We start from the raw sequence: 15,778 nt of genomic DNA, 5'->3' as shown, positions 1-15,778 counted from the left end.
AAAAGGTGTCTATATAAGATATTACATTATACAAAACATTACATGACAATATTTTTAATTTTTTGTGGGGTTGGGGAAATTACCCACCTACTATATCCAAAAATTCATCTAATGAGTAGAAGGAGTCGCCATTAAGAAATTCTGTTAATTTACTTTTAAATGCTATATGGCTGCCTATCAGATTTTTGATGCTATTAGGTAGGTGACCAAAGACTTTTGTGGCAGCATAATTTACCCCCTTCTGAGCCAAAGTTACATTTAACCTTGAGCTGTGAAGATCATTCTTTCTCCTAGTGTTGTAGCCATGTACACTGCTATTACTTTTGAATTCATTCCGGTTGTTAATAACAAATTTCATAAGTGAGGCCACAGTGAAGATCTCTAGCTCTGTAAATAAGTGTCTGCAGGATGATCTTGGATGAGCTTCAGCAATTATTCTGATTACACGCTTTTGTGCAATGAACCCTCTTTTACTCAATGATGCGTTATCCCAGAATATGATGCCATAGGAAAGCAGAGAATGAAAATAGGCATGGTAAGCTAATTTACTGAGATGTATATCGCCAAAATTTGCAATGACCCTAATAGCATAAGTAGCTGAACTCAAACGTTTCAGCAGATCCCCTGTGTGTTTTTTCCAGTTCAACCCCTCATTAATGCATACACCTAGAAATTTTGAATATTTTAGCTTAGCTACCGATTTCTGGTCGAAGTCTATATTTATTAATGGTGTCATTCCATTTACTGTGTGGAACTGTATACACTGTGATTTGTCAAAGTTTAATGAGAGCCCGTTTGCAGAGAACCACTTAATGATTTTCTGAAAAACATCGTTTACAATTTCACTATTTAATTCTTGTCTGTGGGGTGTGATAGCTATACTTGTATCGTCGCCAAAAAGTACCAACTTTGCATCTTCATGAATATGGCTTAATGGCTCTGAGCACTATGGGACTTAACATCTTAGGTCATCAGTCCCCTAGAACTTAGAACTAGTTAAACCTAACTAACCTAAGGACATCACACACTTCCATGCCCAAGGCAGGATTCGAACCTGCGACCGTAGCAGTCCCGCGGTTCCGGACTGCAGCGCCTAGAACCGCAAGGCCACCGCGGCCGGCCATGAATATAGAATGGCAAGTCATTAATATATATTAAGAATAGTGGAGGACCCAAGACTGAACCTTGCGGCACCCCATTCTTGATAGTTCCCCAGTTTGAGAAATCAGCAGTTTTTTGCGTATTGTTGTTGTTGTTGTTTTTGTTGTGGTCTTCAGTCCTGAGACAGGTTTGATGCAGCTCTCCATGCTACTCTATCCTGTGCAAGCTTCTTCATCTCCCAGTACCTACTGCAGCCTACATCCTTCTGAATCTGCTTAGAGTATTCATCTCATGGTCTGCCTCTACGATTTTTACCCTCCACGCTGCCCTCCAGTACTAAATTGGTGATCCCTCAATGCCTCAGAATATGTCCTACCAACCGATCCCTTCTTCTTGTTAAATTGTGCCACAAACTCCTCTTCTCCTCAATTCTATTCAATACCTCATCATTAGTTATGTGATCTCCCCATCTAATCTTCAGCATTCTTCTGTAGCACCAAATTTCGAAAGCTTCTATTCTCTTCTTGTCTAAACTATTTATCGTCTACTTTTCACTTACATACATGGCTACACTCCATACAAATACTTTCAGAAACGACTTTCTGACACTTAAATGAATACTCGATGTCAACAAATTTCTCTTCTTCAGAAACGCTTTCCTTGCCATTGCCAGTTACATTTTACATCCTCTCTACTTCGATCATCATCAGTTATTTGGCTCCCCAAATAGCAAAACTCCTTTACTACTTTAAGTGTCTCATTTCATAATCTAATTCCCTCAGCATCACCCGATTTAATTCGACTACATGCCATTATCCTGATTTTGCTTTTGCTGATGTTCACCTTATACCCTCCTTTCAAGAGACTGTCCACTCCGTTCAACTGCTCTTCCAAGTCCTTTGCTGTCTCTGAAAGAATTACATACTATGTGAACTGCTTATTTCAACTTTCTGCACTCTTCCATTTAGGTATGATTTAAACCATTTGAGCACTGTCACATTCATACCACAGTACTTGAGCTTATCTAGAAGTATTCCACGATATACACGATCAAAAGCCTTTGATAGATCACAAAAAATCCCAACGGGTGACTTCCGGTTACTCAGAGCGTTTAATATTTCATTAGTGAAAGTATATATGGCATTTTCCGTTGAAAAACCCTTCTGGAAACCAAACTGACATTTTGTTAAAACTTTATTTTTGCAATGGTGTGAAGCTACTCAACATCTCCTGAGGTGGGGGGGAGTAAATTTGTGTCCGGTTCCTTTCGTCGGATCTCATTCGTGGTGCAGATACTCACAAGACGGTGGAGCCCGCGCTGGGGACGTCGGTGAGCGAGCGGCAGCGCGGCGTGGGTCGCAACCGCCGGCTCAGCTGCGGAGACGCGAACCCGGCGGGCGTCCGGCGAGCCGCAGAGCCCGCCGCCCCCGCAGGCGCCCGCGCCGCGGGGGTGGAGGAGGCGGCAGCGGGGGCTGCGGAGGCGGCGGCGGCGGTGGTCGGGGGCAGCGGGTGCCTGCGCAGCGTCCGCTCGTCGTCCGAGTCCGCGGGCGAGCCGCCCCCGCTGTGCTGCTGCTGGTTCTGCTGCTGCTGCTGCTGCTGTTGGCGGTACAACAGGTGGCCGCGGAAACCCGAGGACGACTCCGTCCGGAAGTCCGCCAGAGACGCCGCGCTCGGCTGGTAGGCAGCGCCGCTCGTGCAGAATCGCTGCGCCTCCAAATCCGTCGTAATCGACAGCGAGTCTGCGCAAACGACGATTATGCCGTGCGTTAAGGACATGTCTCACATTTTTTGCAAGAATCAACAGCCTTCGTTTAGAATACGTGGAAGCAAAAACAGCCCATGATCCAAATTAGTTTACTCAATTCAGCAACTGCTTTCGGTCATTACGATCATCAAACTGATCTTCCTCCCTAGTAAAAGAAGCAAATAAACTTTTTTTTTACCCATGGTTGGCACCGCTAACATATTAAAATAGTGATAAAGTAGTTCTACATCTACATTTATACTCCGCAAGCCACCCAACGGTGTGTGGCGGAGGGCACTTCACGTGCCACTGCCATTACCTCCCTTTCCTGTTCCAGTCGCGTATGGTTCGCGGGAAGAACGACTGCCGGAAAGCCTCCGTGTGCGCTCTAATCTATCTAATTTTACATTCGTGCTCTCCTCGGGAGGTATAAGTAGGGGTAAGCAATATATTCGATACCTCATCCAGAAACGCACTCTCTCGATACCTGGACAGCAAGCTACACCGCGATGCAGAGCGCCTCTCTTGCAGAGTCTGCCACTTAAGTTTGCTAAACATCTCCGTAACGCTATCACGGTTACCAAATAACCCTGTGACGAAACGCGCTGCTCTTCTCTGGATCTTCTCTACCTCCTCCGTCAACCCGATCTGGTACGGATCCCACACTGATGAGCAATACTCAAGTATAGGTCGAACGAGTGTTTTGTAAGCTACCTCCTTTGTTGATGGACTACATTTTCTAAGGACTCTCCCAATGAGTCTCAACCTGGTAGCCGCCTTCCCAACAATTAATTTTGTATGATCATTCCACTTCAAATCGTTCCGCACGCATACTCCCAGATATTTAACAGAAGTAACTGCTACCAGTGTTTGTTCCGCTATCATATAATCATACAATAAATGATACTGCTTTCTATATATTAGCAATACATTACATGTGTGTATCTTAAGAATCAGTTGCCATTCCCTGCACCAAGTGTCTATCCGCTGCAGATCTTCCTGCATTTCACTGTAATTTTCTAATGCTGCAACTTCTCTGTATACTACAGCATCATCCGCGAAACGCTGCATGGAACTTCCGACACTGTCTACTAGGTCATTTATATATATTGTGAAAAGCAATGGTCCCATAACACTCCCCTATGGCACGCCAGAAGTTACTTTAACGTCTGTAGACGTCTCGCCATTGAGAACAAGATACTGTGATCTGTTTGCTAAAAACTCTTCAATCCAGCCACACACGTGGTCTGATATTCCGTAGGCTCTTACTTTGTTTATCAGGCGACAGTGCGGAACTGTATCGAACGTGAAACTTCCTGGCAGATTAAAACTGTGTGCCCGACCGAGACTCGAACTCGGGACCTTTGCCTTTCGCGGGCAAGTGCTCTACCATCTGAGCTACCGAAGCACAACTCACGCCCGGTACTCACAGCTTTACTTCTGCCAGTATCCGTCTCCTACCTTCCAAACTTTACAGAAGCTCTCCTGCGAACCTTGCAGAACTAGCACTCCTGAAAGAAAGGATATTGCGGAGACATGGCTTAACCACAGCCTGGGGGATGTTTCCAGAATGAGATTTTCACTCTGCAGCGGAGTGTGCGCTGATATGAAACTTCCTGGCAGATTAAAACTGTGTGCCCGACCGAGACTCGAACTCGGCCTTTCGCGGGCAAGTGCTCTACCATCTGAGTACCGAAGCACGACTCACGACCGGTACTCACAGCTTTACTTCTGCCAGTATCCGTCTCCTACCTTCCAAACTTCACAGAAGCTCTCCTGCGAACCTTGCAGAACTAGCACTCCTGAAAGAAAGGATATTGCGGAGACATGGCTTAGCCCCAGCCTGGGGGATGTTTCCAGAATGAGATTTTCACTCTGCAGCGGAGTGTGCGCTGATATGAAACTTCCTGGCAGATTAAAACTGTGTGCCCGACCGAGACTCGAACTCGGGACCTTTGCCTTTCGCGGGCAAGTGCTCTACCAAGTTTGGAAGGTAGGAGAAGGATACTGGCAGAAGTAAAGCTGTGAGTACCGGTCGTGAGTCGTGCTTCGGTAGCTCAGATGGTAGAGCACTTGCCCGCGAAAGGCAAAGGTCCCGAGTTCGAGTCTCGGTCGGGCACACAGTTTTAATCTTCCAGGAAGTTTCATATCAGCGCACACTCCACTGCAGAGTGAAAATCTCATTCTGTGTATCGAACGTCTTCCGGAAATCAAGGAAACTGGCATCTACCTGGGAGCCTGTATCTAATATTTTCTGGGTCTCATGAACAAATAAAGCGAGTTGGGTCACACACGATCGCTGTTTCCGGAATCCATGTTGATTCCTACAGAGTAGATTCTGGGTTTCCAGAAATGACATGATATGCGAGCAAAAAACATGTTATAAAATTCTACAACAGATCGATGCCAGAGTTATAGGTCTACAGTTTTGCGCATCTGCTCGACGACCCTTCTTGAAGACTTGGACTACCTGTGCTCTTTTCCAATCATTTGGAACCTTCCGTTCCTCAAGAGACTTGCGGTACACTACTGTTAGAAGGGGGCCAAGTTCTTCCGCGTACTCTGCGTAGAATCGAATTGGTATTCCGTCAGGTCCAGCGGACTTTCCTCTGTTGAGTGATTTCAGTTGCTTTTCTATTCCTTGGTCACTTATTTCGATGTCAGCCATTTTTTCGCGTGTGCGAGGATTTAGAGAAGGAACTGCAGTGCGGTCTTCCTATGTGAAACAGCTTTGAAAAAAGGTGTTTAGTATTCCAGTTCATCGTGGAGACGACAGCTTTGTCGTATTTTTATAAATTATGAGGATGCCAACCGTCGCAAAAATTTTGTGCTTCTTTTACTTAAGTTTCGGAGACAGATGAATCTGATGGATGATCGTGACGATCGAAACCGGTTACTGAACAGATTTAACAAACTTGCGATGAAAGACTGTTTTGGTTTCCACGTATTCTCAGATAATGGTGCGCTGCTGACTTAAAGGTGATAATGTCTCCCGTCATAAAGCTTCCTTTAAGGCCTTTGAACAGTATCGCAGGTTTGAAAACATTTTGGGAAATGTCCACAACTAGTCTGAATGTTTATTTAAAAAAAAATCTGGCCATTGACAGCGAGATGAGATGTAAGGAACTACCAAAAAGTTTCTGCTTAAGGGCGTTCCTGCAGCGTAACTGGAATGTAGCGTGACTTCGATGCGGGTATATAAACACCGACATCTATGAAATGGATTAGTGTGGTATTCGTCTCTTCCCGATGGGCGTGCGGTAAATGCGGAAACATGAACTATGCGGACGTTATTACCGCATGCGTCCAAACGAGACCAACGTGTTCTTATTTTTTTTAGCTGCCAAAGGACAACAACCGGTAGACAACCATTGGAGAAGAAAAAATGTGTGTGGGACAGCATGTCCGTCGAAAACCACTGTTGTCAAATGATCCACCAAGTTCCGTGCTTTTACGATTCGACAGAAGACGCCGGTCGATCTGGGAGGCCAGCCCCATCCATGAACTCAACTGGCACACACTGGAGCGCCCGTCCTACAGTCCGTATCTCGCCCCAGGCGATTATCTGGCCTTCCGTCCCTTAAAAGAAACCTTGAAAAATCTACGATTCCTGTCAGAAGAGAACGTGCAGGAGGCAGTTATGGACTTTGTCATGTAGTAGAACTCGGTGTTTTACCAAAAGGGAGCCTTCAGCGTGGTGCATAGGTGGGATGTTAGCCTGAATGCTCACGGCGATTTTGCCTGAGTGGCATACCGATTCTGGACTTAACTGCCTTTGAATGGAACCTTTTGATCGTCCCTTGCACAAACACGACAAAAAGAGCACGGTAATTGGTAAGTACCTCCTGGGTTTCAGAAGGGGGCTCCACTAAGACTACAAGGTGTTCAGATAACAGACACATATCAGTTGATAGAGCACCTCGCCAAGTTTTTACCTCACATTACAGATGCTGAATATAGGCACTATTTGTGATGCAGGAAACGTCAGTACATGCCTGCGATTCAATGAAGTTGATGACATGAACTGCCTTGAAAAACGTGGCAGCAGCCTAGTTTAGAAACGTGTTCATTGGATTGCCATTGTACAGATGTGAACAAACTGAATGCAATGATATAGACTGGATGTTTCGTCAGTATAGTCTGATGTGCATGCCCTCTAGTGGTACACTCTACAACTACGCCCCAGGGCGTATTATGTGTAGGAACTTGGAAAAAAGCTCTATTCACTGCTGTGTGTCCTTTATCTGTAGGTCTTTTAGTTATCGTGGAATCGTCTCATAAAACCCCGGAGGTACTTAAGAATAATCCTGTATTCCCTTTGAGAGGAGGCTAGGTCTTCTTCTTTGTCATCATTCCGTATGTGGTAGTCATTTTTATATGCGTAATATTGGCATTAGAGGTGGATGATGGCCTTGTGCCTTCCTGACTCTCCAAAACCTCAGGACGGAATTTGCATATCCCACCCTGTTTGCATCTAGAGTAAATCTCATGTTCAATTGTAAGACTGTTTTCTACAGATACATACGGGACGTAGGTACCAGCTAAATATTTACCTAGTTGCATGTGTTAAACTGCCTAAAAACCACATACAGGTAGGCTAGGATACCAGCCCCCATAATTAATCCACCAGATCTGGTGCTAGAGTGTTACCCCATCTCCCAGAAGTGGATGGTTTATCGCGCTCAGCTATCAAGGTAGGGAGGGGCTAGGTGTTATCTATTATATATGTAAAGCAAAGTGTGTGTGTGTGTGGGGGGGGGGGTGTATATCCTCCCAAACCCCTGCATCAATTTCAGCCAAACTTGCCAGGGAAACAGCAGACCATGCCACGAGTATCAGCAGTGTGGGATTTATAACCTCCTAGCTCCAACAGGAGTGAAGACACAGACAAAAAGTGGTTTTTCAGGCCTTGGCCCGTATGCTTCCCCGCATGACAGGCATATTGTGTGTGAATAATATCGTCCTGCTTTATTAGCCTGTTTTGCTAGGGGTACGCATGCGGATGGGGACGGCTGACCTGAGAAAAGGGGAGGAGATACATAGAGAGAGAAGGGGGAGGTGAGATGGACAGCGAAAGATGAGAGATGGTGAAGATGACGGCCGGAGAGAGAGGAAGGGATGGACGGAGAGAGGGGCGAGGAGGGTACGGGCAGAAGAGTGAGAGGAGATGGACAGAGAGAGAGGTTTGTTGTGTGGGTAGTATCGGCACACCTTGCATGAGCTACACATGTGTTTGGGCACAGCGAAGCAGAGGAACAGAGTGAAATAGTGAGTGAGGGGGGAGGATGAAGTGGACAGAGGGAATGTGAAGCAGGAGAATATAGAGAAGGGGAGGATGATAGAGATAGAGAGAGGGGGGAGGAGGAGATGGACAGGAAGGGCGTGGAGTAGATTCTTAGAGATGTGTGTGTGTGTGTGTGTGTGTGTGTGTGTGTGTGTGTGTGTGTGTGTAGAGGACTGAAAGAGAGACAAGGGGAGAAAATGGTGAAGACAGAGAAAGGAGGGGGGGGGGAGGGGGGGAAGAGGTTCCCAATATATGTGTCGAATGAGTACATGAATGAAGCTGCGAAAAAGCTTATCCTTTTATTCCTTCTCAACACTATTCCCAATATCTTTTGTTTCTATGATAAAAGTGCGTGTACTCCACTTTTCTAAAACTGTGAGTGTTACAGTCAAAATGTTATGTCCAGTCATTAACTTGCCTCTAAAATTTTGTGGGTGTTCGTGGGTTATAATGGAATAGTGCGTTATTACTGATACTCTAGTATGTGTCAATAAAAATGTCTTACCAGTGAATGTTGACACCACAGTCAGGTTCTCTTCACTGAGAATCCTAAGCGGATGGTCCTCGGCGCATTCCCGTTCCTCTCCCACAGGCGAACAGAAGGGCCTCGCCAAACAGTATGCTATGTCGTCTTCCGTCACCTGCAGAGTACAGTAAAAAGATCTCATCGTTTTCTAAACTTAATGCACATATAACTGAGAACAGGAAAGTATGTCAGTGACGTGCCTGACCGTGCGCTTTTGAAGAGTTTATGAAAATACAGGTTCTGGTAACAATTAACCACAAATTTTATTAATTTAAAATATAATGTTTCTTGTAAACACCCACTAGATTTTGGTTCCTTTTATGTCTAAGGCAGTAGAAACTTTGATCATCAACATTTAGAAGTAAAATGTACTAAATGAAATTGATTTATCGTAATTTTGATTATTTAATTTAAGACTAAGATCGGTTTAGCCAGAGTCTTGCACTGTAACGAAAATTGCTGATAAAACATTAACAATATGCGATCTTTCGATCACGCAATACTGTTAATATTACGTAAAGAGACGGTTAAATACGTGATCGGAAATGTAGAGTGGGGAAGTGACAAGACTAGCTTATACTTGACGAAAATAGGTGCTTCCATAAGTATTATTGCCAGTTAATAATAAAGGAACAAATATCTGGAAGAATAGATACACCCGAATGTCAACCCATCATCACGCAACTTCGATACTGAACAGGGATGCCAAGAAGAACCAACAGCACAAATGTTGACTAATGTGAACTTTGATTTGACATCGTGGACAGCTAGAAGTCATCGTAAGCATGTCAAGGAACAGATTAAAATAATTCTCGCGAAAACAAATAGTATATCACCCAAAGTTGGCGTGTTTTTGTCCCATAATTCGAAATTCTGCACGATAAAACTGTGTCATATTGTCTGGTGTTGGCTGTATATGATCAGAAGAGATTCTGACGTGGTCCACAGAATGACTGAGAATAGCCTTTAGCTGAACGGAAGGACTGAAAGAAGCATTTGACTTGTAAGCCAAAAAACTGACATTTTCCATGATCGACAAGTGCTGCATAGAATAAATGTTCATTCACAATATTGTCGAACAGTATGGATCTAAATATCCACCTTCAGGGGGTCGGTATTTGTTCGACTATATTAGCAGCAAATACTCTTTTTAAGCAACTTCGGTAAATTTTGAATCAAAATGTCCTTTTTCCCATGTATATCAGTTGCGTATCTCCAGATGTTGAGCAGACTTAAATTCACTCACAATGTGATAAAACGCGATAAAAACAATAATAAGGAATTGCAAACTTTACTTACTTACAGCTAAGCTAATTAATAACTGTAATTAACACATTGAAACACAGAGGAATGCAATTAATTTTGTTCCGTATTTCACAAACTTTCATATCCTCTCCTCTATACCAACTCCCCACTCCATCGCTACCAGTCTTCATCTCTTCCCTCTCCATTCTTATACCTCCTCATATCGCTCCCGCTCTTGAGCCCTGCTTTCGTCACACTTTTCCCTATTCATCTCTGCATTCCTTTCTTCTTCATTCCTCCCCTATCCACTGCTTCCCTTCTTCATCCCTCCTCTACACATCGTCCACCCTCTTCATCCAGCCGTTCTCCATTCCTTCCCATTCTTACCTGTAAACAAGAATCTTGCGTCTCCACAGGCTCCGCTGGTTCTTCAACTTCAATCACCTCTTCGTCCTGATCGCTTGTTATCAGCTCCATTTGGTGTTCGGCTTCATGCAAGGAATGGAGCCGAATGTCCAGCGACAACTCTGGCAGCAATAGAAAAGTTCATTAGTTTCCATACTCACAGATATCCAATTGCTGCAACTCACCAAATGGTTGACTGCAGCCAGATACATTTTTGACTCGCTCAGAGTCGTTACACAATTCATTACACACGTGCAAAGTTGTATTTTTATGACGCATTTTATATCAAACCCATGTTTTACTTTTACAGGCAACCTGAAATTTTCGTCTATTTTTTACATTTACATCTACATGTATACTCCGCTAGCCACCAAGCGGTGTGTAGCGGACGGCACAATTCGCGCCAAAGTCATTTCCCCACGGATCGCGCGAGGGAAGAACGACTGTCTGAACGCTTCAGTACGAGCTCTTATTTCCCTTATCTTTGAATAGTGATCACTGCGCGATTTGAAAGTTGGTGGTAATAATATATGCTCTACATCCTCGGTGAAGATCGGATTTCGGAATTTAGTGAGGAGCCCCTTCTGTTTAGCGCGTCGTCTATCTGCCAGTGTGTCTCACTTCAAACTTTCTATGAGGTTTGTAACGTTCTCGCGATGGCTAAATGTAACAGTCACGAATCTTGCCGCTCTTCTTTGGACCTTCTCAATCTCTTGAATCAGACTCATCTGGTAAGGGTCCCATACAGACGAACAATATTCTAAGACTGGATGAACTAACGTATTGTAAGCAATTTCCTTTGTTGAAGGACTGAATCGCTTCAGAATTCTACCAATAAACCGCAATCTAGAGTTCGTCTTGCCCGTTACTTGTGTAATCTGATCGTTCCATTTGAGATCATTTCGAATAGTCACCCCCAGATACTTGGCTTATGTTGCCGCTTCCAAATGGGGATTTTCGCCTTGTTATACGCAGTAGGTTACACTTACTACATTTACTACAATTGAGAGATAACTGACAGACATTACACCAAGCATTTATTTTCTGCATATCCTCACTGATTTGTTCACAACTTCCGTATGACACTACTTTCCTGTCGACTACAGCATCATCGCAAACAGTCTATGGCCGCTTTCAATACCATCAACCAGATCGTTTATGTAAATCGTAAAACGCAGCGGATCTATTCCGCTGTCCTGGGGCACACCTGAAGTTACGCTTGTTTCTGCCGAAGTGACATTACAAGCTGAAACTCATAACGTTCATCTGCTAGGCAGACATCCTCTTCCACATAGGTCTAACTGTTTGAATGACCAAATTCTGCAATGCTACAAAGTTTATTTTAATTATGTATACAGACAATTAATCTAGTATGGGAATCGAGGATTTCGACGGATTTTGCCTGTTATCGACATAGATACTGGCAAGATATCGGTTCCAGGGACTCCAAAACTTTTGAGAACGTCTGGTTTTCAAGTTCCAAGTCGGATAACATATGATTTTTTTTAGTGTAATATACTTAGAAATTAACAATTTTCAGATTTTTTTCTTTACTTGTACCGTGAAACCTTGCTTCTTGTCAAATTTAATGATTCCATGTCAAGGTTTTGATGAGCGAATTAGCATCGAAATATGTGACATTAATGGTCGTATCTTTTGACTGCGTTGACTCATAAGCTTACTATTTTTACGCCAGAAAGGGAATATAGACTTCAGTATGTGATAAGAATTTAAACTTGATACGTCTACGCGTTCCTGAGAAAAGGGGGTCTTAGCAGATGGAGGTACAGACAGACGGATAACAAATGACAAATGACAATTTTTTTGTGTAATATAATTACAAAGTAACAATTCTGAATTTTCCCCTCTACTTGCACTGTGAAACCTGTCTTCTTGCCAACTTTCATGAATATGGACCAATGGGAAGTACTGCACAGGTTTTGATGAATGAGTTTGCGAGTATCAAAATTTGTGTCATAAATTTCCGTATCAATTGCATTGACTTAGAAACTAACGTTTATTATAGCGCCAAGAAATCACTGATCTTAATACGTGACATAAGTTTCAACTTGATATGTCAACCTGCTCCTGAGAAAAAGGGTTCTGAACATACGGACAGAGAGACAAACGGACAGACAGACAGACGGACAACGAGATGATCGTATAAGGTTTCCGTTTTTACAGATTGAGGTACAGAAACCTAAAAATGAAGATTTCTGAGGCGCACAATTCCGACACCGAACGCCACACCCACTAGATCAACAGCATATAGTGAAGAAACAAACACGTTACCCGACCTCCCAGAAATCTGGGTGGAGCAACGGTGGCCTAACCCGGAGGGCACACGTCTGGGATATGAGACGCCATTATTGTGTTGTTGTTGTGGTCTTCAGTCCTGAGACTGGTTTGATGCAGCTCTCCACGCTACTCTATCCTGTGCAAGCTTCTTCATCTCCCAGTACATACTGCAACCTACATCCTTCTGAATCTGCTTAGTGTATTCATCTCTTGGTCTCCCTCTACGATTTTTACCCTCCACGCTGCCCTCCAATGCTAAATTTGTGATCCCTTGATGCCTCAAAACATGTCCTACCAACCGGTCCCTTCTTTTTGTCAAGTTGTGCCACAAACTCCTCTTCGCATTAATTAAATAAATTGATAGCATGTAATGTGTAATGCAATGTACCTAGTAGAGAAAGTGATGAACACATTGAACCATTTTAAATAAAATGATAACGTTACTGGATAAGAATATAAAACGATGATAAATGATTCTAAAGCGAAGGTGACAGACAGTAAACCTCCGTCCTCCTCTGACAGAGGAAGGGAAGTGTAGCCAAAGCTGGAGTACATGTATAGGACAAGCTCAGTTATTGGACATGATGGTCTTTTAAAACACTAATAGATGGGTAGGTCGACGAAAAAAGAGTTAAAAGGAAGACCATATCTAAAGTGCTTACTAAAGCCACACAAACCTGAAGGCTGTAAATTCAGATAAATAGTTAGGGATTACAATTACAAATATCCTAAATTAATGATCACATAGATAATGTTGTGGGTAGAGCCAACGAAAGATTGCGATTCATTGGCAGAACTCTTAGAAAGTGCAACAGGTCTACTAACGAGACTCCTTACACTACACTTGTCCGCCCTATTCTGGAGTATTGCTGTGCGGTGTGGGATCCTAATCAGGTGGGACTGACGGATGATACTGAAAAAGTTCAAAGAAGGGCGGCTCGGTTTGTATTATCGCGAAATAATGGATCTAGTGCCACAGGCATGATACGTGTCTTGGAGTGGCAATCATTAAAACAGAGGAGTTTTTCGTTGCGACGGGGTCTTCTCATGAAATTTCAATCGCCAGTTTTCTCCTCCGATTGCGAAAACATACTGTTGGCACTCATGTACATAGGGAGAAAAGATCACGATAAGAGAAATCAGGGCTCGCACAGAAAAATTTAAGTGCTCGTTTATCCCGCGTGCCGTTCGAGAGTGGAACGATAGAGAGACAGCTTGAAGGTGGTTCATTGAACCCTCTGCCAGGCACTTTATTGTGAATAACAGAGTAATCACATAGATGTAGATAATAGACATCGGTTGCAGCTCCTACACAGGAAGACGTGTAGACTGGGGATCTCCTGCAAGCCAGACTGCTGCCAACAATCCTCGGGTTGAGTACCAAAGGAGGAGGATGGTGCTTCACCATATGTCGTTCTATCAACATTTTGTTCGCGAATGGAACAGGAAAACGGGGAAACTCTGGTAGTGTCATAAGTATCCACGGCCATACACCGCTAAGTGTCGTCACATGGGACGCGCATGCAAACGGCATAACCAACGTCACAGCTCTGTAAGTGCATCGTAATGAAAACATCACGTTTCATACCTGTTACGATTCAAGAGATGAAGCCTGGGCATCTAACGGCCAATCATTTCACACATCTATAGAGTTACACTTTGCAACGTTCTTGATCCTCGCTGAGTAAGTGACGTGCAAAGCAACAAGATCTTTTCTTTTTGCTCAAATTTCCTGTTAGAATGCAATGCTCTGGCGTTATTAGAAATTTCATGAGCTTCTCAACTAACCTGGTAGATGGACAACGATCGCTTCAGCCACTTTTTGAACATTTTCTTCGACTCGAATTTTGGTGGTTCTCTTGGACGTGAATAGTGTTCAGTATTCTCTGTACCATCTCGAAATCTTCCACAGCGCTTAAAGACGTCTTTGCGATTCACTGTTTCACTACCACTACCAGGCTGTATAATTTCAAAAGTGTGTACGGCACTTTTACCAAATTTAAAACAAAACTTAATGTTAGAACGTTGATCCATTGCCTCTTTCCCGACAGAACATAAAAACAGGTGTTAACTTTAAACTGAAAGATGAACTAAATAGCACGCTATTTTATTCAAGCCTCCGCTCAAAGGTGGCATTAGTAGTCACGCGAAAATACAGTCAAGTCACATCAATATAATCACGGCGTATGCTCGACGCCGACGTGCTATAACTACTCACAGACGGCAGGTGGCAGTACGAACTTTGGAGGGTGTAGAGGGCGTGTCGGGGTAAGCTGGAAACAGTGCAGACGTTGTATGCGGAACCGGAGCGATTTATCTGACGTCCGAAAGGGCATGATCATTCATTTTCGGGCCATGGGTGGAAGCATTTCCGAAACAGCTAAGTTTTTAAATTTTTCGTGTGCCGCCGTGGTTAAAGTATGCCGTGCATAGCAAAATGGCGCTATCCAAAACCGGTGTCAAGGCAACTGTTGTGCACCACCGGCCATGGATGACAGGAGTAAACGACGGATGCGGAGATGCCTACAGCCGAATAGATGAACAAATGTTGAGCAACTGACTATCCAGATGGACCAAGGGACTACCGACGGTAAATAAATAAATGTCGTGTGACTGGCACATCCCGTCGGGGAGACCTTTCGCCGGGTGCAAGTCTTTCGATTTGAAGCCACTTCGGCGACTTGCGCGTCGATGGGGATGAAATGATGATGATGATGATTAGGACAACACAACACCCAGCCCCTGAGTCGAGAAAATCTCCGACCCAGCCAGGAATCGAACCCGGGCCCTGAGGATAGACATTCTGTTGCGCTGACAACTCAGCTGCCGGGGGCAGACTACTGCCAACGGTGTCTCCTATTCAGTCAACGTTGCTGCGCATGGGCCTACACAGCAGGCGGCTGGTACATGCAACCACGTTAATGCTGTTGAATCATGTTTTATGCTCCATCGGATAGATGGTCATTGGTGGGTACCGCGTCAAACGTCTGAAAGTAAACACCCTACAACAATCGTCGGGAGGTTCCTGGCCGGAGGAGGGAGTGTTATGGTCTGGAGAACGTTTTCGCGGCGTTACCTGGTCGACCTCTTCATTATGGAAGGTACAATAGATCAGGACAAGTATACATCTATCCTAGGGGACCATATCCACCCTTATACGGAGTTTGTTTTTCCT

The 15,778-nt window shown here is 44.0% G+C and overlaps 1 protein-coding gene across 2 annotated transcripts in view; it reads right to left on the bottom strand.

The window, feature by feature from the left end:
- The window catches only part of LOC126278434 (kinesin-like protein CG14535), a 1,017,611-nt gene that overhangs the window by 32,161 nt on the left and 969,672 nt on the right, over positions 1 to 15,778 (bottom strand). For both annotated transcript variants that reach the window (XM_049978552.1, XM_049978551.1), the window contains 3 exons: positions 10,288 to 10,427; positions 8,635 to 8,770; positions 2,402 to 2,840 (listed from right to left, as the gene is read on the bottom strand). In XM_049978552.1, coding sequence (XP_049834509.1) covers positions 2,402 to 2,840; positions 8,635 to 8,770; positions 10,288 to 10,427 — 715 coding nt within the window. The remainder of the gene's footprint in view (positions 1 to 2,401; positions 2,841 to 8,634; positions 8,771 to 10,287; positions 10,428 to 15,778) is intronic.

This window comes from Schistocerca gregaria, chromosome 6 (genome assembly GCF_023897955.1).
Source record: "Schistocerca gregaria isolate iqSchGreg1 chromosome 6, iqSchGreg1.2, whole genome shotgun sequence".
NCBI classification, from domain to species: domain Eukaryota; kingdom Metazoa; phylum Arthropoda; class Insecta; order Orthoptera; family Acrididae; genus Schistocerca; species Schistocerca gregaria.
Note: the sequence above shows the minus strand (reverse complement) of the source record. Positions and strands in the feature narration are given on the sequence as shown.